We start from the raw sequence: 21913 nt of genomic DNA, 5'->3' as shown, positions 1-21913 counted from the left end.
CACAAGACAGACTCACGCGTGTTATGTCTTCTCTAACGCTTAAGGCATCTTAGAACGGGCAAACCCAGGTAGCTCACCTCCCTTCCCGTCTTATACCCCAGCAGCAGGAGCCCGAGCGTCGGGGAGAGCGCCGGCGAGCGCCGGGGCTGGTCTCAGAAGCGCACAAAGTATTTCTTTGAAAATACACAAGAGCAGCTCTTTCTGCATTACGAGGCTCTGTGCCAACTTTAAATTGGCAGGGCTTAACTGTGCGAAAAAAGACTTTGTCATGCTCATTGAATAAAATTAGGCTGCAAAAAATAAAAGTAGTGCTCCTGTACCCAGCCCTGGGACATGAGAAGATGAAGACCTGCTCAGAACGGTGCACTGCATCTAAAGTCAGCCCTCGGTATTACGAACCCATTAATATATTCATTTCTTGTTTATCGTGTAAAAGGCGAGTGAACTCCAATAGAACCCCAAACCCATCTCTTCTATGTAATCACCGCAGCTTAGGATGAAAGTTTGAAAGGGCAATTAATTAGATGATCCGATGTTTAGACCCATCAAACTCTTTAGCACTTAACAAGCAAGTAATACTTGTCAATAAAATATGTTTTGGTAATACAAAGGTAGAAAATCAATAGTACTAGCACACTTGTTGCTCTTTTTACTACTGAAAATGTGTTCCAATAAGTACAATCCTTAAGGGAATTAATCTGCTTTGTTATTTAAAGGAAGTGCTTCTCTAATTGATGCTAATCCTTTCAAGCCAAGATTTATTTCTCAGTGCACCATCTAAACGTGTGCTTTGCAATGCTCATCTTGCGTTTCCGAGGCCAAAGAGTAAGCATTACAAAACCAAATTATTGCTGCTCATTCAAAATATTCTGCTTGCACCCATCCATTTGGTGCTTAGACTCCCCTGGCCGGCCCCGTTTTGCTGCGGCGCTGAACACCGCGTTAATGGATTACAGCACTAATGCCTCAAGAGAGAAGGCATGCCAAACACGCCGTCTTTGGCATTGCTTTCAAGTTACTAGGTGCAGTGTTTCAGCTCCGAAGCAGCTATACTAGCACACAATGAAAAGTATGCAAAAACCTGTGCGATCCTGGTTTGGAAATAGTCTTAATTCTGAACGGCAGAGACGGTGGGACAACGCGCAGCTGTGTGCAGCTTCCTTCTGCCCAAGCAATTGTTTTTTAATGGGAGGATGCTCCTGGGAGACTATTTGACTTCTGCACCTGCCACCATCGCTGTCCTGTAACACATGATATACTGAAGCTATGACAACCTAATTCTAAGTCCAATATTTGGTAAACTCTACATTGAACTGCAATATTCTGTTAAAGGTGACATAAAAAATAAACACTGTATCACTGCAGCAATTTTAGTTTAATAAATATACTGAAATGCATACTTTAAATTGATAAAGTAACTTATGTACTGCTATAGAGACATACTAATATTTTACCACCTTTATTATTAGATATTTATATCCCTAATCTCTAGGGGCACCTTAACTAAAGCGAAACAAAAAAATCCCTCGCTGAGAAAGCAGCACGCCCAGCGCATCCCCCAGCAGCACTGCCCTTCCAGTCCCCATCACGTCAACGACGTACAAAAGCCGAGGTTTGCCCCAGCTAAGCAATGCCCTTAAAACGACGTGCCCGCTTTTAGCACGGAGCAGGAGGAAAATACCAGCTCCAGCTTTTGCACGGCATACAAATCCTCTCTGGGCAAGGAATGGGCATTTGAAAATGAAGGAGGCGGCGATTCTGTAACTCCTCCATCGATCAGCGAGGAGTCCCTGGCCACGGTCTCGTGGGCATTTCAGCAGCCAAGCGGGGGTGACCTGCCACAGCAACCACCGGGAAGCGGCCTCCAGAAAGCAGGCAGAAACGCAACTCTATACAAGAACATAAATAAATCACAGATCTAAAGCTCATTATGCTAAAGGCAAAGCTTAATAAGACAGTTAACAACTGAAATGTTAAGTTGAAAATCATTGGTGTTGATAGCACTGAAAAAAAGTACCTCTTTCTCTACTCCCCCCCCAGCTAAATAAAAAATAACGCGCTTTTAGAACAGACCTTGATAAACAGAGCTAGGTCTGACAGATCAGTCATTCCTAGAAATGAGCCACAAAGAAAAACCAGGTTAGCAGCGCTTTACTGACATGCATATACCGCTCTGAGGTCCCCGGCAGTGGCGTGCACCGAGTGATTCCACATCACGCCAACAAAAGTTTCTTTCTTTTTTCTTCTTTTTTTTTTAATTAAAAACTAGAAGTTAGATTTTCACGCTCATGTAGGGTGCAAAAAAAACCCCCGCAGAACATATATAGAGCCCAAACCGAGCAGAGGAATAAACATCGGCCTTCGAGATAACGATAAAAATGGCAGACCTAGAAGTGAATATATAAAAAGAAATACTTATGACGCCTGCTGCTAAGGTAGACAGCAGCCCCCGCAGCGCCTGCTCGGCTGCTCTCACTTCAGGCGCACGGAGATTAAGAGCACCTTCGCCGGGCTGCGATGTACCGTGCCCAGGACCCATTTTTCTTTTTCCTTTGGAGACTGTGAATCTTATCTGTGTTTGCAGCAGCACTCCTTCCTGGGCTCCTGCACATCTGTCTTCTTTTGCTATATGGTTCTTCGCATCATACTTTCATGTGACAAATTTGACTTATTTCAGAATATGAATAATAATGAATATAAATGTGACTTTTTTCAGAATATATGCACTCAGGATCGGTGCCTACAACGGAGGGGGTACCGGGGATTTTCAACAGATGGTAGGAAGTCACCGTTTGCCATTATGTTCCTGACCTTTCGTTTCCAGCAGTGGTTGCTATAGCTGGGATATTAGCCTGCAGTCGGAAGGGTTCTGGGATCTGCAGCCCTTGCTCTCCAGGAGATGAGCAGCGCGGAAAACACGGAAACCCGCACGGACCCTACCCACGGAGGGTCACACAAAATGAGTATTTAAACATAGCAGATGTAATCTACTCACGCGCCCCCCCAAGCAGGATTTATGTAGCTTTTTACTATATTTTAATTCTGTTTTTATAGAAATACGACGGATTCAGAATAATATGAAACTTTAAAGTCCCGTGCTTAAAAGTCTCGGATAATGTAAAGTCAGTATGCTAATTTTGCGCTTTGGCAAAGGCGGCAACCCGCCTGTTCACAGCTGTCCTCCCTGGATGCCCCAGCCAAGCGGAGCCGCTCCCTCGCGACGCGCGCTGCCGCAGCCACCGCGCTGGCCCCGTGCGCGGCCACGGCCGCGGGAAGGGAGCAAGCAGGGGCAGGGCGCCCTGAGCTGATGGTTTTTATAAAAACCAAAGTTCTACAAAAGTAAACGGCTTCACCTGAAAAGATATCTAAAATATGGTCTCATTTTTCATACCCAAAGTAAATTCTTTCAAGATGGCCCTTCAGAGGTTTTTATGAACACTTTAAAAAAATAAATCCCTACTTTCCGAGCAATTTAGTGGAAATATCTAAAATACTATTAACTTAAAACAGTTTCGGCATCTTTAATAATTTAATTTCTATGTTAGTTCCAGGAATACTAACAATTGCAGTAAAAATTTCAGGACCGTACTGAGAAAAAGAGTATATTTGCATCTTTAAATTAATTTTCTTCCTGTCCTTCAAGTGGCTTCTCAATACTATCAAGATAAAGTCGAAGCGCATGTATTATATTTTTTAACTTAATAAAACATATAACTTAATTTTTAACCTTACAGTAATACAATTTTGCATCAGCCATTACAATTACTCGGTATTCAAATGTGCCACGCGTGCTCTGACAGGCAGCATTCAACGGGAGCAGAAAGTGCCCTTGAACGGCCGCGTGTAAAAATACATTTATCACCGGCGTGGCAGGCCGGCTGTCGGTCAATATATGCCTCTCATTTGTTAGGAGGTTCTCCTGCTGTGAGTCCCCCATTACAATTTGCTTTTACTTCCTGGGCAAATGACAACCAGAAAATGAGGCAGCTTCTTTCTCGACCGGACTTAATCCAGAAAAAACGAGATGACAGCTGCAGCCACCCAAGTGTCACGGGATGGTTTAAAGCCGCCGCAAGCCGCACGGCTCCAGCCCCAAACCACTCCATGACACTGCCCAGGAGAGCCGAGAACCGGTCCTCTCTTCCCCAAAGCCAACGCCGTAATAAAAGCGTGCGCTTGGGTCTCCAGAAACCAGCGCAGCCTGCCTTTCCAACACCCCTGCCTCCGCAAACCTTTGAGGGATGCTCTCGCTTAGGAATGTACTTGTCAGTTCAAGATCTTCACGTGGACCATCAAAATCCATAGGGCAATTAATTACCCCCGAACATGTAAACCAGCCACTCCATAATATCAGCAGTGATTTTTTTCCTCTGCGAGACTAATGCCGCTGTATTTTATTTAAAGGTTCGTAATGCTGTAATGTAACCTCACAATATCTGCATGAGTACGTGTTAGACAACTTGCTATTGTTATCAAAATCCGTATCTCCTTGACAATTACCATTTTAAAAGAGGTTTCAACAGCTCATAGGCTAAGCTTTATGCTTTAACTTCTAAGAGAATAATTTAAAATATGAATTCTGAGTATGATCAGGATATTCTTACCAATGAAAATGGAAGAAGAAGGTGCTTAATATCTTCTCCAGTGTTTTTAGTAGTATTTTGTGAGATATGGAAGAATTCATTTAAATCCCTGCTCAACAGGGTATAATAATAATTACAAGCAGTTTGTGTAAGAACACCCCAAGAACTATAGATGGGAATCTAGACAAGAGTTCATACTGGCCAAGCACCAGGTCTCTGGGTTTGCAGACACTCACTGCTGGGAAGCCCTGCAAAGCTTTAGGTCTTGAAGCACCGGTCCCTCAAGGCCGACGTTCAACGGTAGCGAGGAAGTCCGGGCTGACACCCCAGCGCCGGAGCGCGCTTTACGGGGAGAAGAGACCCTGAACGCTCCCCAGAAAATCCCAGCACGGACCAGACTTACCATTTATTATACAGACTTCATCTAACCAACTATCAAAATGCAGATCAGATCCTTAATGGGAAGAGTTGTATAAATTGTCTGAAAGACAAAATTAAAGCACAGTAAACGACAGCAATCCAAGCAGCGCGGTGTAAGGCTGCTGGGAGGTGGCATGGCAGCAGAGCGGCGCGAGGAGGGAGGCAAGGGTATGGGCACGCTGGTCAGACGGAGGTCGTTTAGTGACTACCTGAAGGGCTTAGGGAAACATACTGACTCTTTGTGAGAGCTCCGGCAGAAGGGAGGAAGCCTGTGGAGGCTACCGGTACCCCCAGCCCGGCACAAAACGCGCAGCAGCGCTGCCCCTGCGCCCCGCACAACTCCTGCCGCGGCAGGGCAACGCTCCAAGCAAAACCCAGTCCACTCCGTTACTCGGCCACGGGACAACACACAAGCCATGGACACGAACTGAGCAGAACAACGGATTCCGGCTACACGATTCAGGCACGATTCGCGATTTTAAAAGGAGAGAGTAAAAGTAAGAATTATTAAAACAGAGTTCAGAAGCAGATAGGATGGGCGACGTTATCTGCCTAGCAAACACCTAAGTTTGATACAACCCTTATCAACTGTACTGAAACAACCGAGTTAGCAGAACAGTCTTTTTTAAACATAAGAAACTTAGGTAAAGAAATAAATCGTTACCTAGATAACCCTGTATGGCTCTCAGCACCAGACAGTGACGAGAGAGAGAATGCGCTCTCTTACAGACACTGTTTGTCAAAACCTCACAGTTTTCATTAAAAATCAGTCCCTATTGAAAGAAAAAGCTATTAAAAAGTCTAACTAGACTAAGAATGAAATGTGCCACAGTGAGTTAACGGGAGCCGGGAATACAGGGAGCATCCCCTCTTCCTACGTAGTTACTTACTGTGAAGATGCAGCTCTTCCCTTTCAGCTCCAGCTTTACTCACCCAAGTTTTCAAGAAAACTAGCTAGAACAACATCACAGCCATTGGAGCACCAGAGTGTTTTTAACCTTTGACTTCAGAGCCTTCAATGCACTTGGCAAAACACAAAAATCCCTAATTCCCAAGTGACCCGAGACTTTAAAGAAAAGTGTTCTGCAACTCCAACGGAGGAGGAAAAGCTAACGAGATCAGTGCTTCCCGCCAGGACGGTGGGGTTTGGGGACTTAATTATCCTTCTAGAAGTGTCTTCTGCCCTGCGGACTCTGGGAAAGCAACTCTGCTGTCATTTTTGAAGCCAGCCTTCTGATTCTCACCGCTCCTTGCCCTGATTTTTTAATCAGCACCGGCCGTATCTCCAGATCTTCAGCAGTTCCTGGGCAAACTGTCCCCTGCCGCAGAACTCCCCGATGCTGCTGGTTCTTACCGCGGTTCCCACTCGCATCCTCTTCCAAGGGTCACGAGCATCAGCATCAGGATTATCAAAACAAGTGGAAAGTTAGAAATCGCAGTCCTCAATCTAAAAACTTTTGGAGAACATTTGCTTCCAAGTCTAAGTCTTTCTCAGAAGTAGTTTGCGTATGATGGTTTACGCTGAGCAATGCAATGGCATTGCGTTTGAAAAACACAGCAGCTTCTTGACCTTTTTTTTTTTTTTTTTTTTTAAAAAAAAAGAATTTAAGCTTCTTTCGAGACCCACCTTACCTAACCGGGAACACTGGCTAGAGCCCCATGTGCAAATATGCAGATCCAGTGATCTCCACCAGGACGCCGTGCCACCCTCTCGTCACCGCAAGCGGTGCCGGATAGGAACACCAGAACTGCGGTGCGTAATGACCAGTCCTCCCGGCCAGTACATCCCAGTTTACTGCAAAAAAAGTCCTCCACCTAACAAGAGTTTCACTTCTCTACTGTCAAACAAGCAAATATCTTTATATTATGCAGATCACGGACATTTTTGCAATTAAAACACCACTAAACAACGTCTGGGATGGGTGGGGAGGAAGAGGGTGAAGCACTCTGGGCCTTGCGTTCAAAATGCATCCGGGTGTTCAGAAACCCTGTGAATAGTATCAGGGCCACATCATTCACACAACTGCTCTAAATTTTAGGAAAATTCATTCACGATAATAGTAATAATACCTGGAGCATTATATGCTGTTGTACAGCTATAAAATCTTAAAATAAATTAGTGATCAATAATTACTCAATAATTGACAAAGCGTAAGAGACGATATGTTCACAGATTTTTCCGGTTATGAGTTATTAAATGTATTAGGGATACAGATTAGGTCTTGCACTTAGGGATGCGAGAAGCAAAGCAGAGAGCAATCGGGCACAAAGCCCGAGTTCAGGATCGTGGTTTTCCCTAACAGAGAACAAACCCCCGAAAGCAAAAATGCTTTCACAAGGTCATGTCTAGATTGGAGAAACAGGTCAGTTAGAAAAACGTGTTAGCAACATCGTTTTAAACAGTTCTTTACATCTCCAGAGACTCATGTTTAAATATGTGCTTGTTGGCCATGGGCAACCCTAAAGGGAGAAACCCAGATTTGACCATCACCACCGAGTGCATATTATAGCTCTATTTATACTTAAAATAAGGAACATAAATTAAACGTGATTTTGCAAGTTATGAATTGTGAGTTAACATTAGACTTAAGTTTTGTTTTTAAAAGGTATTCACATGCCCTCTTGGTTCAGCTTTTCTTTACAGAAGTGACAGGAGAAAGGAGGACAGTTCTTACACACAGAGGTGACTGACAACAATTTATCTGGCTAAACACTGCCAAATCTGCATGGGGTAATCTAGGGATTCTCTCTTTAACAAAACCAGCACATCTGAGAAACTATTTTCTATGAAAGTTATAAGAACAATGTAAAAAAAAAAAAATCCTTATTCCCCTTCGGAGCTGGATGGTTCCCTGGACAGCTCCAGGAAAGTGCTTTAGCAGTGCCTGAAAAGCTTTTTATGGAGGGGAAAAAGAAGAGCGAGGCCACTTGTTGTGTAGGAAATAGTGTCTGAATAGGAAGTAACAGCTAAATTAGATGTAATTTTAGATACATGGAAACTCAGTTTTCTTTACAGAGCTCGGTATACAATCTGCATACCTATCTTTCTGTCACTGCTCCTTGGGACGCTGCTAACTCAGTGCTGTAATAAAGCTGTAACTCAGCAGGGGGCTTGTGGCAGCCGAGGCTGGCCAATAAGTTTAATATCTTTTTCCAGTCGATTTGACTTTTATATACAGAATTGTACCACTTCAAAAAGAAAAAAAACCTTCGTGGAATGGATTACACTGTTGGCTGAGGCATAAGAGTTGAGTAGAAAGTTGTAGCTGAATCGATGTTTTATTTAATTTTTACTAACTTTGATTATTCAAGAGCAGTCCTGATTTCTGCTCTTGGACTCGCAGTCCTCACTTGGCATCTGCCCCTGCTTTCCCACTTCCAACAAGATGCTCCTGTATCTGCCAACGCGGTACGCCTGCAAAGGCAGAAGAGGCAAGCTCCTTTAAACCACTCTCCAAATCAACTAGAAAAAAAAGTACAGAAAGAGAAAAAACTGTCTTTTAGCAAACTAGCATTGCTGATCAGCATGACCTAAAAAGCAAATTTAGTGATTCCCGAGGCCTCATTACTTAGCCTACCGAGGCTGGAAAGTTGGAGCGGAGTTAGGGTATGAATTTACAGTGACTCGTTAGGCTGTACGTGAGGACTCTCAGTTTGCATTTGTTACTTGTGGCTTAATGCATATATTTATATGTGCAAAGTAGATTTATCTGTGATGCACAGAAGCAGATTTGGTGCAGATCAACAATATCCAAGTGGAGAGTTAATGCAGAGGGGTTAGTGTGCTGTAAATTCACACCTTGGCTAAATCCCCACCAGCCTCCTGTGTAGAAGCATATCAGCATAGTTTACTCTCATAAAACACACTGTAAATTACCACCAGCTAACCAACTGGGCATAATTAAACACTGGTTTTAAAAGACATTTGAGAAACTTGAAAAAAGTGGCTATTTTGTTATTGCATCCCTAATGTGGCTGGGATTTGCTGTTGATAGGATGAGACCATTTCTAGTTACAATGAAAATGAATAAAATCCCTCAACTGTATTATTGGGCATGTTTAGAAAATCGGGGTAAAGCTGCTGCAGCCTGTAGGGAAAACGGGTCTGCCACGCACAGGATAGCACGCCGCCGTCCTGCTGCTGCCAGGCCACCTTGCGCTGGCAATACAAGGTGAGAACTAAGGAGGGAGGCTTGCATCTCTACCACTGAGGACGTGGAAACGTAAGTACGGTGAAGTCCTGGTGCAGCCGAAGCATGTCCCCTGAAATTCCTGCCCCGCTTGCCAGCGATGCACTCATCACTACCTTGTATTACATCACTCTGGATTTTCCCTTGTGAACTTTGCTATCGCTTACGTGAGTCAGATTCCAAGCAAAACCGAGCAGAAAGCCCCCCGGCCCCCCGCCACGCTGGCTGAGCCCAGCCCGGGCACAGCAGGGTATGCCTAGAGCAGAAGTACCGGGCACGACACGCGCTGGCACGTGGGCTCCGTGCCCGGAGGACAGCACGGCAGCACTCGCGCTGCAGCTACCGGCTTCCCTTCCCTGCCGCCTCCGGTGAGAAAAGGATTTTGGCCTATCAAGTTAAAAGGTTATACTCAGTAATTATCTTTTATCTGCAAATTTGAGGATGCCTGTTTCTAGCAACAACTTTTCCTGCCTCATCTGAACTCGTCAGTGCGACGTGTCAGTAAACGCACTTACAGGTTCAGATTGCAGGATAGCTATCTTTCCTTTTCTACCTTTAAAATGCCGTATTTGAGAACAGTGTCTTTTATTCAGTAATCAAACTTAGCTAAAACAAGTCATCTGACATAAGCAACTATTCATTACAAACATAATATGAAATAATTTTCTGCCTTATATAAGAATAAAAATTTGCAAAGGCATCTAGGTACTGAAATAAAATAATACTGTGCGCAATTCAATTACTGCTTTGACTGCTGAAGCTCTGATTTTAATTCTGCAGTGAGCCAAATATAGTACCCTGGACCAAACAGTATTGATTCTAGCCAATGTTTAAAAGCATCTTTTCCTTTGAAATAAACCGAACCAAACCTCAGCCTTCTCTTTAATCTTCCAGCAAAAATGATGGAGTTATGTCCAAAAGCTCGTATCTGCATCATCCGCAGATTCCTTGCCGAAGCAGCGATGCTCACCGCAGCGATCCCAGCGAGGGGGGATCCTCCGTCGGCCGCCCTCCCCTCGGATGCGCGCCCGGGCAGGAGCAAGCGCCAGGGTGAGGGAGGGCTTACAGAGGAAAACACCTGAAGAATGGGATACTACTCAGCAAAACGAAGCATTTGTTTCCACGACAAGCTCTTTCCGCATCCAGTACTACAGGCGTACAGCAGGTTTACACTAAGCACGGCTCACTTCAATATCAGTTACCAGTATCTCTACGAAATGCAGTTCTAAATATCTATGACGAAACCCAGGATTTAATCAATGAAAATAGAGCATTTTATGGCTTTCTTGACTATACCGAGTGCTTTTCTCTGCGTGCACTTTACCAAGCCATTCTCTATTCGCAGGGAACGCGGGCCGGATTGCAAGTCCCAGCTGGCGTCCAGGCCCTGGGAACCCCTCGGTGTACACGTAACCCTATCAGTAACAGCAACGCCACTGGCTTCAGCAGGTTTCTTTACAGGAGACAAGGTTTTCATAAATTACACATCAAAATATATACAGCCACCTATACAACCCTATATCATCTATAGCTCAGTGCTGGTGAAGAGTTTCTGTTTTCCGAGGGAATTCTCCATGCTTCCAAGACTGGAGCTACCAGCCAACAGGGATGCACGGACAGGCACGCAAAACACCCAGGCTGAAGTCAACAGCCAAAAAGCCCCTAAAAACGAGAACAGTACTGGAGGTAGACTGGTATTTTCCCATGAAATTCATGGACCTGCTCAGTTTGAGCCCTCTCAGTGGGAAGAACAGAAGATGTATTTTCTGAAAAAGGCTTCACCTCCTACGCCGGTAAGGGGCCCAGAAGATGTAACAGCAGCAGGCAGCTTTCGTTCTCAGCTTTTCACCAAAGTCTTTGATTTGTGACTCTGTAAGGGCCAGCCTCTCATTATACACCCAAACACATTTCTAAAGGAAAAGGAAAAGTATCGGGTAGCTTGTATGTATGGATTAATTGGGGGATTTTGGAGTAGACTCTCTTACCCAGCAAGAATTTACCTGACATGACTTTGAATAGAGATAACCACACCAACCCCAAGTTTCTGGGCTTCACGTGCAGGCAGTGAGAGAAAGAGATACTCGAAAGCCTCGTGCCGGATCTCGCGCATCCCTCTGTGGTAGACACCTTACAAAGCCAGAAGAAACGCCTGCTGCTTACCTGCACAAGAGGGAAAGCCCCCCCCAAAGTATGTAGACGAGTTAATACTTATGGATCATCATGATTATAATTCACGAATAATGACACTGAATCTGTTTTGGCTCTAAAATAGTGCTAGAGACTCTGATGAGCAGAATATCACTAAGCAACTTTCAGACATTAATATTTTCCCATCATTCCAATACAATCATGTACCTGAAAATCTAGTTACCTGAAATATATCTCTACAGTCTGATAACACTGATTTAGTGATCAATTTGAAAAAAAAAAAAAAAGTAGCAGAGTATCATTCTTTTTCTGTAGTAATACACCCCTAAAGAAAGGAATTTCAACTGCATGTTGATGATAATTTACAATCTTATGCAAAATATTAATTGTTTTGAGGTTAACATGAACCTTTAGTTGCATTCAATCTGCTGAGACTGCTTCTAGCCTAGCAAAAATGACTATGCATTTTTTTGGTTCGCATATTCTTAATAAATATCTCTCTTTAAAAATAAAAAAAAAGAAAGAAGCACATCTCCTGGGTCATGACTTTGTGCAGTACGTAAGTCACTCCAGAAACCCTCAAAACTGTCCGTTTGTAAAATCAATGACAAAAGCGACGTTTGGACCGGGAAGCGTAGCTGGGCCACGCCGGGAGCACGCTGCGGCGGCAGCAATGAGCTGCCGTGTGGCCCGTTTATCATCAGATAATCACTCCCCCGGAGGATTAGCAGCACACAGATGAACCCTGGGCCACGCAGCACACTTGGGGTGTCATTAGCTCATGATAACCCCACTCCCTGCCATCTCCTATTGCTTAATTAGGGGTTACAAAGGTTATAATAGGACTAAAAGAACTTGGGCGAACAGAACTTGCAACAAGCGATACCTTAATCAATTCCAAACGGGGGGCTGCACGTGTGTAGTCAACAAAGGCGTAGATGGGAGACCACAAGCGTGCATCGTGTTTTAAATTAACGAGCTCAAACTTCAAGGGAATGAAGAAATCTAGACAGACGCTAGGCCTTATTTTCCCTTGACAAATCCCAACTTTTTCAAGTGCCATTTCGCCATGCATAAATACAAGAGAAGGATTTTAGGATGCCAGCTCACCAGTAATAAATTAAGTGCATCCCAAGCAGAAGAAACGAGATCTCCAGGGTGCCCCAGCAGAAGCACGCTAAGGTACATACACGTTCAAGAAACTTCGTCGTGACTGCAAAATTACAAATCGTGCTTCTCGGTGCAAGTGGTTTATTTTTGGTTAAAAATCGCCAGCCCCGCTGAAACGGCGCGTTTGGCGCAGAGCGCGGCGGCCGAGAGGCGTCAGGGCATGTCTTCTGCGATGTTTTGTAAACAAAGGCCACATTTGCAGATGGAGCAGCCACAGATCTGCTGCACTCAGAACTGCTTTCCAATTCACTGTGAAACATCAATTATCTTTATCAAATAACAGTATCTCATCTCAGTCCATTATCAAGATGGAGTCTTATTTTAGCTGGACTGCAGCCCTATCTGTATATCAAGGCTGGCCGCAGTGCCAGAGTGAGTGAAAGGCTGTGAAATAATCAATAATCATCATCAAATTGTGGTCGACAGGTTGCGAGGATGGAAGTTTTTGATGAAACCTCAACCTTTTTTGTGCAGCTGATAAACTGCAATACCTGATAACTATGACTCAGTTAAAGGCAGCTCTGCATACGCTTAAAAGCTTTGACTGCTCGAAACCCCGCTGGAATCGCTCGGTTGAAGTGGAGAGCACCTTCACGCCATCAAACATCCCTCTGGTGCTGAGCAAGTCAGCGGACACGGAACCACCGCAAACCCGCTCCGGGGATTTTTATACCCAAACCATTGTCTTCCAAGAAGGGAGAACCGCGCTCGGCCCTAAAGCCGTACCGGTAAAAGGTCAGCCTAAAAAGGACAACCTGCGCATAACAACGAACAGGAACAAGAGAAAAATTGCCAGCAAGCCTTTGTCTATTTAAATGTAGGCAGCTTTCTGTTATCCAGAATAAAAGCGGGATGAGATCACACAGATAAAGGAAAAAAAAGTATAAAAATATACATCCATTAGGCTAATCGCATAGCGGCCTTTCTGTTAAAGTTGTTATTCTTATTCAGCCCTTTTCTTATGATAATTTCTTTTCAAAATAGAATTACGGCACAGAATAAGGTTGTAAACATTTTGTACTGGGTTTTCATTTTTGAGCAGAGCATGAGTAATCTTCAACCTGAATACAACCTCCCCGTGAAGAATGGAGAGGTGATTCAGCCATACATTTTCCCTTTTAGCTATCCATCAGTTTCTCTAGAAATAGAAATTTGAGGAAATTTGTCAAAAGTCACATGAACAAGCAGAATGGGAATTTCAAGGAGAACGTACATCTCTAATGTTCGGGGCTGGAACAGCATTTAGGTAGAGCAGGGAAGCAGAAGGGGCACCAGACAAACCACATGTAAGCACAAACCTAGGGCTGTGTTTACATTCATGACCTTAAAAAAACCCCCAAACACAGAACCGAACCAAACCAACCCCACCACCCTGACCAGCTTTCTCAGCACTCAAGACCACTGTGGAAGTTCACTGCTGGTCAGACCGAGCAAGTAACGCAAAAACTGTCTGGCATTTTGATGAACATGGCCTTCATAAACCTTCAACAAATTCTGTGGGATCTGGCAATACCTTTCAGCATTATGACTGAAAAACGGGTCGTACATCTCCAGGCCACCACAACACGTCGACGGGACAAGCCAGCCCTCGCGCTGCAGAGGCCCGGCCGCGAGCAGGATGCTCCAGCCCAAGGGGAGCTGCACCAGGAGATGGGGCGGGAGAAGGCCTGCCAAGAGCTCGCACCCCACCGCAGTCTCCGTGGGTCCCAGCTACTCCAACAGCCCCTCTTCTGCTCGTGGAGGCTCTTGAGCTCCTCAGCGGTGTGAAGTTTTTGTCTGCCTCAGTTGCGAGAGCGGCAGCCGCCCTGGCTGCACGCACAGAATTGCAGCTCAGCACAAAACCAGTCACTTGGACCCAGCAGAAAAAAAAAATAAAAATTACCTCTTCGGCATTAACTCCTCAGGCCTATCAGGGCATGAAAACTGATGTAAAACCAACAATCAGTTTAGAATATATTTGCATTTCAATTCGGCAAGTTATCATCAAAACACCAAATCCGTGGTCCCTTTCCTACACCAAACTCCTGTTACGTTGTTTGGCCCATTTCAAGATCTCAGTCTCAACCTCTAAGAGGCACATGGAGACACTGGAGGACTAAAATGATAATTAATGTCTATTTCCTGGCAAAACCAGAACTGATATGCAAGATTAAAGACTGATGGAGAGCAGCCTTGTGGAGGAGGACTCGGGGGTGCTGGGGGATGAAAAGCTGGCCACGGGCCGGCAATGTGCTCTCGTAGCCCAGCAAGCCAAGCGTCTCCTGGGCTGCATCCCCCGCAGCGTGGGCAGCGGGGCGAGGGGGGGGATTCTGCCCCTCTGCCCCGCTCTGGGGAGACCCCCTGGAGCCCCGCGTCCAGCTCGGGGGTCCTCAGCACGGGAAGGACATGGAGCTGTGGGAGCGGGGCCAGGGGAGGCCACCGAAATGATGAGAGGGCTGGAGCACCTCTGCTATAGGACAGGCTGAGAGCTGGCGGGGTTCAGCCTGGGGAGGAGGAGGCTGCAGGGAGACCTCACTGCGGCCTTGCCGTGCTTAAAGGGGGCCTACAAGAAAGATGGAGAGAGACTTTTTAGCAGGGCCTGTAGTGATAGGACAAGGGGTAATGGCTTTAAACTAAAAGAGGGGAGATTTGGATTAGCTATAAGGAAGAAATTTTTTACCATGAGGCTAGTGAAACACTGGCAGGGGTTGCCCAGAGAGGTGGTAGATGCCCCATCCCTGGAAACACTCAAGGCCAGGCTGGACGGGGCTCTGAACACCCTGATCTGGTTGAAGATGTCCCTGCTCGCTGTAGGGGGTTGGACTGGATGAGCTTTAAAGGTCCCTTCCCACGCAAACTATTCTGATTCTATACCCACTACCATTTATTTTCAGAATTTGGCTTAAAAGTGCTGCGTTTTCTTTTCAGACAAAAGAATAAATTGCAACAGAATCATTTGCTTTTCCAAACAAAAACACAAAAATTTAGTCAAATGTGCACTAATAAACACAGCCAAACATCGGAGCTTCGAGTGAAGCAGCCAAAGAGCTCACAGCTCGTTAACACGGACTCCCACCAACCCTTAGGAAAACGTTCAGGGGAAGGGAGAGAGCTCATGGCATTCGTTACACCCAAGTTGTACCTTCAAGAGCAAAGAGAAAGACCTGCATAATTAAAAGCCTACCTACCTGCTGCAAAACCCCCCAAAGAAAGGTATGCTTCACGTGAACTTGATGCTAATGGAACGTTTATATAAATACAATCTAAACATTGTCAACAACGTAGTTTTATAGAAAAGAGCAAGCAAGCTTACTGAAATGTATGGTTTGGATGATAAAAGTCAAAACTCTCATGTGGCAAGACTTCTGAAAGGTGTTTGGTGCAGTCTCATACATTCCTGGGAGAAATGAAAATGATACATAACAAACTGGTTGGCTGTTAGATGGATTAAATATTGGTTAATCGATGTGGTTTGGAATGCAGCTGTAAACAGAAAAACTGCTGAATTGGTGCATTTCTCCTGGGGTCCCAGAAGGGCCTGTCTTAAGCTAAAAGCCACGCAAAAGCTGCTGCTGCTAGAGCTTGAGGAGAACGCCGAGAGGGTTTGGGGAGGAAAAACGCCAAGAGCGCAGTCCTTGCGAGCATGCCGGGCTGGCTGGGCTTGCCAGCGGCCCCCCAGCCCCGAGGAGCCTCATCTCGTCCGTTTATCGAGTACGATGGTGGGACTTTGACCGTGCCCAGAGCACTCGCGTGCCGAAATAAATTCACAATTTCTTACGCAAATTAACAGTTAAATGTAACATAGGACCTACGTTGGAGCTAAAGGAAAGTCAAACTAGAAACATAATATAGCTTTAATAATGAAAATCAGCAACTACTGAAACAAACGATGACGATTCTGGCAGATTTTCCGTGACCGGAAAATTTAAGATCAAGACGGGGTGATCTTCTGAAGACAGCCATTGCCCAGCGATGCTGGGTTTAAGCACCCTGCCCCATGCGGGAGGTCAGACCCGACGGCCGCAGAGATCCCCTCTCACTTCGCCCCTTCCCTCCGCCCGGGAGCCGCCACTCATCAGCTCCCTCCATTTACAATTTTGCTTTCCTGAGAGAGACGTCACCTGTGATGAATACACACCGAACTGCTCGATGCCGCTCCGGAGACCGCTGACGTCACGCTGATGGATGGGGCACCAGGGACTATTAACAAAATAAAAAAATCTGCTCCTAGAGGGAGCTTGGGTCCTCCCTAGGTGTGGAGGGGGCTCAGCATCTCCCAGAGGGCTGCTCCGCATGCCGCCGGACCGGGAAACCCTCCTGCGGAGCCTTGACCTCCCATCGTCTGTCTCAGCACACCGTGCTTTGGAAGGGTTCAAAAATACTCTGGTCGCAAACCCACTACTTCTCCAGCAACGGAAAACGCTAAATGGATTCAGCAGCAAATATTGCATGAAAATATACCGAAGTTTAGCTAGGCTTTTAAATAATTCTAATTTCAACTTCAGAACAGAGTTCCTAGTGCAGTTTAATAGTAGAAAATTGCTTACTGTGGAACAGTTCTATTGATGGAAGAAACAAAGAAATCCCCCCCCCAGCAGCAGTTCATGGTAATAATCTAAAGCACAGTGTAAAATAATATTAGTGTAAAAGACAAAACTATTGCAAAGGAGTCCTCCCCAGAATCTCCTCCAAGATACGGCTATTTAATAGTAAATTATACTGTAAAGAATTTGAAAAAAGCTGGTAACTTACTAACTGAAACAAAGCAGCTAAACTGTTTGATATTTCTATTTGTCATAATTGTTTTGGAACTTAAAGCATTTAAAATTTTAAGAGTGATCTTGACATTTTATATCGTCTCACTTCTCATAACAGGGTTTTTTTTGTTGTTTCTTTTTTTTTCCTTCCCTTAAAAACCTCATGAATTCTTCTGATTATTCAAACATTTCCAAAGCCGTGCTGATAGAGCCTCGCGCAACCTTTCTCCGAGATCTGCAGAAAGCAAGCACAACCAGACGAGCCCCGTTCCTGCAAGCCCTCTGCCCCGCGCAGGACGCGGCCCGAGCGCGGGGCACGGGTCCCCCTGGACAGGAGATACAAAGACAACCCTACGACGGCTCCAACGCTTGCCCCCCGTACAATCAAACGCTCTCCAGAAAGGCGGCAGTTGCTCCACGGGTAGATCGCTTGGCTTCCAGAGCCGCGTAGCAATAAGATAGTATGTTTTATTATGAGTGTCATGGAGACGGTGTGAAAAATCAAGAGCCATAGGCAGTAAGCGGCAATGGGTCAATACTGTTCACCGAGACATTGTGTAGATAATCAACAACAAGGCCCTGGGTTCTCTCCGCGCTGCAAACAGCTGAAGGGCAAATCAATACCGCCATGGGAAGGACACTGCCCGGCTCCGCTCCCCACAATACACCGCTCCTGCTGCAGGAAAGCGCCCGAAAAACCAAATGAATTCCAACTTGGCTTGTGTCTAACGCTGGGCGTTGGGAATACCAAGTAACCCTTGGAAAATATCTAATAAATAATTGACTAGAAAAGAGAAAGAGAGCGAGCGAGCCTAATCTCTATATTAAGTTATGGAAAAAATTAGATAAAGAGAGATATGTATTTGGAATACTCATGATATGATACAAAGGGGCTGCAATTTTCATTCCCATTTAATGTTTTAAAAATAAGCTAAAATCCAAAACACCTGAAATGAATTAGGTATTTCCTTGAAAGTAAGACTACATCTAGAACATTTTACAATTTTTAAATATTATAATTAATAATCTATCTTTTAAAATATTAGGTAGAATTCACATGTTAAAACGCCTATCTGAACAATGGCAACAATGCAGACCAAAAGCAAAATACTGAAACTCAGATAACTTTGGCTTTGAGGCAACATTTTACTGGTAGTATTAATAATTGACATCTTGTTAAATAAGTGATACTAATATAGTAAATTTTACTGGAAAAAGCCTATCATATATAAATGTTGATTTATTATTTGTTAAAAAAGGTGATTCTTGACATCCATCATTCTATTAATCATTAGATGTAATTTCTCGGTCAGTACATACAACCACCTTTCTGGAAAACAAAATAAACATGTGCTGGAAGGAAAAACCCATACAAAATGTTTTTATTTCCTACTATTTCAGTTAAAACGCCTCCCTTTTTTCTTCAAGCAGATCACAAAATTCCTGTCATTAGCACCTTATTTCACCTATAGCTTAAAAATAAAGTAACCACATTTAGAGTGCATATTCAGGCCAGCGGTTTGCTCTACTGCTGATAATTACTACAAATTTTTCTACCAACTATAAACCGTGTTAAATCAGTGACATAATTTCAGTAACACAAAACCCCACACTGCTCAGATCCAGCTATCGACTGAACTTAAAAGGGATTTTTAGGTTTTTTTAGCATGGCTGTGTGATGTGAAAAACTAACATTTTAAGCTTTATTTTCATCACCATAACTATGTTAGCATGCACAGTGCTAAGTTACCAGATTATAGTTTCATGAATTATTCAACGCAAACATCACAAAATCAAAAGCAACTGCAAGCAAGGGAATCTCTTTCTTTTATGGAGGTTTCTGATATTTTCTTCAGGCGCCTCCAGAGCGACGCGGCTGCGGCGCACCGGGGCGGCACGCCGTCGGTGCCAGTGACGCCCCGATACCCGCCCGCGCCGCATCCCCCCGTGGGGCGTGGGAGCAAAGATCTCGGAGCGAGGAACTCATCTCACTTCTGCGCTGAGCCAGCGGACAGGTCTTACAGCAACCGCTGGCATCCTTGGGGACGAGAAGCCTGCCTGCCCTCCTGCCTGCCCTGCCTGCAGCCCCGAGCTGCCCACTGGCACAGCTGCTCCCCAGCCCAAACCTGCACAGAGGGATCCCCAGCAGCTCCAGCAGACACGGCTCAAACGCCCCATTGCAAACAAGGCTGCTACAAGCCATCACAGCTCACCTGGGCTTGCTTTCTTGAGCTCAGAAATGAAAAATGTTGCCCCTAAAAGCAGGTTTCCCGTTGGAAGCAGCAGAGCAGAGATGCTGCACAGACCAAGCAGGAAGAAAAAGACGTTCAGTTCAAGGGAAGAGGAAGCAGAAAGCCCTTTGCCGCCTGCAGGAGGGATTGCCTGCTCTGGCACGCGAGCCAAAGGAACGGGAGCGCGTTGGTACGGGCACGGGTTCCCTCCTGAACGGTCTCACGACCGTCAATCAGACGGCTGTCGGAGCACGGTCCTCTACTGCACATCAAGTGCACCAAACTACACCGCCCGGTTTTCGGGAAAGGTAAGCATGGGGAACCTGGGGCGAGCCTGGAGAATCCTACTGTTCAGGTTTCTTGAAAAGCCGAGTGAAGAACAACATTTTTTAGTGATAACATATCTAACTCTGGTTTATACACGCACGATGTACTGAATTCAATGCTTTGTAAATGCTACCAGCAGGTCCCCCAGCGCCGCTCTCCGAAGGTGACGCTCAGAGGGGAGGGGCAGGGGCAGCAGATCCGGACGGACACCGGGACTGAGCTGGGGGACCGCGCGCTGACACGGAGCGGGAACCGCACAGCCCCGCTGCCTGGGAGATGGGTGACATCCCAGCGGTACCACCGGCCACAGCACCCCGACCCTCGGCTTCAGTGGGGCCAGACAGCACCCGCACGCCCTGGGCCGAGGAGAAGGATGCTGGCTGTCTCCAACGCCTTTTGGCGTAAGCCAAGGGTTGAGTTTAAGCTGCAATGCTTTAACTGATGGAGATCTTTATTCCCTGAGGCTCTTCATAGCCGCGGCTCCCTGGTACTCCCTGGGACCACAGAAGGCAACAGTGGTTTAGACTGGCTTCGGTGTGAAAGGAAAGCGAAATTCCAAGATGTATTTCCCCATGTGAGTTCCTGAGGCGTGGGGGTTCGACGACCCCAGACCCGCACCCTACGCTAAGGGACGGCCTTGGCAGTAACTGGGTAACAAACCACCAAAAAGCGCGTCAGGAGCGAGTAACAAATCCAAAGGGAGAAGAGGAGGTTATGCATTGCGGGAACACACACGGGCACTACAGGGACGCGTCAAAAACGCGAGCCTTGATGTGCAGCTTCATCTGGCAAAGTATTCAGATAAAAAGCCTTTCAAAGTGCTGCTTTTGTGTGGTTTCATAAAAGGTGAGAAGGGAAAGATTTGAGGAAGCTCAGCAGTAAGACTGGAATAATAAACACTGAAGTCAGTCTGTGTGCAGCCCAGAACATAAACGAATATTTTGCCTACGAAGGATTAAGAAAAATGGAGAGTACATTACAGGGAAGGAGTTTTTACAGTCCTCTGTTCTTTGCACCTTTCAAAACAAAGGCTGAAAGTGAGCATTAAGGCTGCCTGTAAATAAGGCTGAAGGGTAAAAACCAAGAAGAGGAACTGCTTATTTAAGCTAAAGGTCAGTGCTGGTACAAAGACTTAGATAACCATAACTATATACTATATACTATACTATATATACTATATTTGGTCACACCAACCCCAGGCACCGCTGCAGGCGTGGGGAGGAGCGGCTGGGAGCTGCCCGGCGGGAAAGGGCCTGGGGGTGCTGGTCGACAGCCACTGGACACGAGCCAGCAGGGTGCCCAGGTGGCCAAGAGGGCCAGTGGCGTCCTGGCTTGTATCAGGAACGGTGTGGCCAGCAGGAGCAGGGAGGGGATGGTGCCCCTGCGCTGGGCACTGGTGAGGCCGCCCCTCGAATGCTGTGCTCAGCGCTGGGCCCCGCACCCCAAGGCGGCCATGGAGGGGCTGGAGCGTGGCCAGAGCAGGGCAGCGAGGCTGGGGCAGGGGCTGGAGCACAAGGCTGGGGAGGAGCGGCCGGGGGAGCTGGGGGGGCTCAGCCTGGAGAAGAGGAGGCTGAGGGGAGCCCTCATCGCTCTCTGCAACGGCCTGAAAGGAGGCTGGAGCCGGGGGGGTCGGTCTCTGCTCCCCAGGAACAAGCGATGGGACGAGAGGGAACGGCCTCAAGCTGCGCCAGGGCAGGTTTGGGTTGGGTATTGGGAAAAATTTCTTCATCGAAAGGGCTGTCAGGCCCTGGCCCAGGCTGCCCAGGGCAGGGGCTGAGTCCCCATCCCTGGGGGGATTTAAAAGAAGGACAGACGTGGTGCTCGAGGACGTGGTTTAGTGGTGGGCTTGGCAGTGATAGGTTAACGGTTGGACTCTATGATCTTAAGGGTCTTTTCCAACCTTAATGATTCTACGATTCTATAACTATATATAAAGAAAAAAAAAAAAAGATTTCTAACTGTTGATATTTCAACCCACCAATATTCTGGAACAGCCTTCCACTGGGTGTTGCGAAGCCCCAGGCTTTTTCGGACAGAGCTGGCTCAGCTGTTAGATATCGTGACGCCTGCTGCAGCAGAACAAGCCTTCATGTCCCAAGGAGGTCCCA

General features: G+C 46.0%; 1 protein-coding gene across 7 annotated transcripts in view; it reads right to left on the bottom strand.

Annotated features, from left to right (window-relative positions):
- Nucleotides 1-21913, bottom strand: part of LOC309601823 (WD repeat-containing protein 7) — a 147603-nt gene that overhangs the window by 4924 nt on the left and 120766 nt on the right. The window contains exon 26 of one of the 7 annotated variants that reach the window (XM_082334992.1): nt 15822-15887. The exons of the other annotated variants lie outside the window; for them this stretch is intronic. Within the exon in view, the coding sequence (XP_082191118.1) occupies nt 15840-15887 (48 nt within the window). The 3' untranslated portion in view covers nt 15822-15839. Of the gene's footprint in view, nt 1-15821; nt 15888-21913 lie in introns of those variants that run through there. 7 annotated transcript variants of the gene reach the window in all.

This window comes from Platalea leucorodia (genome assembly GCF_965183815.1).
Source record: "Platalea leucorodia genome assembly, chromosome: W".
NCBI classification, from domain to species: domain Eukaryota; kingdom Metazoa; phylum Chordata; class Aves; order Pelecaniformes; family Threskiornithidae; genus Platalea; species Platalea leucorodia.
This window is presented reverse-complemented; position numbering and strand designations above follow the sequence as displayed.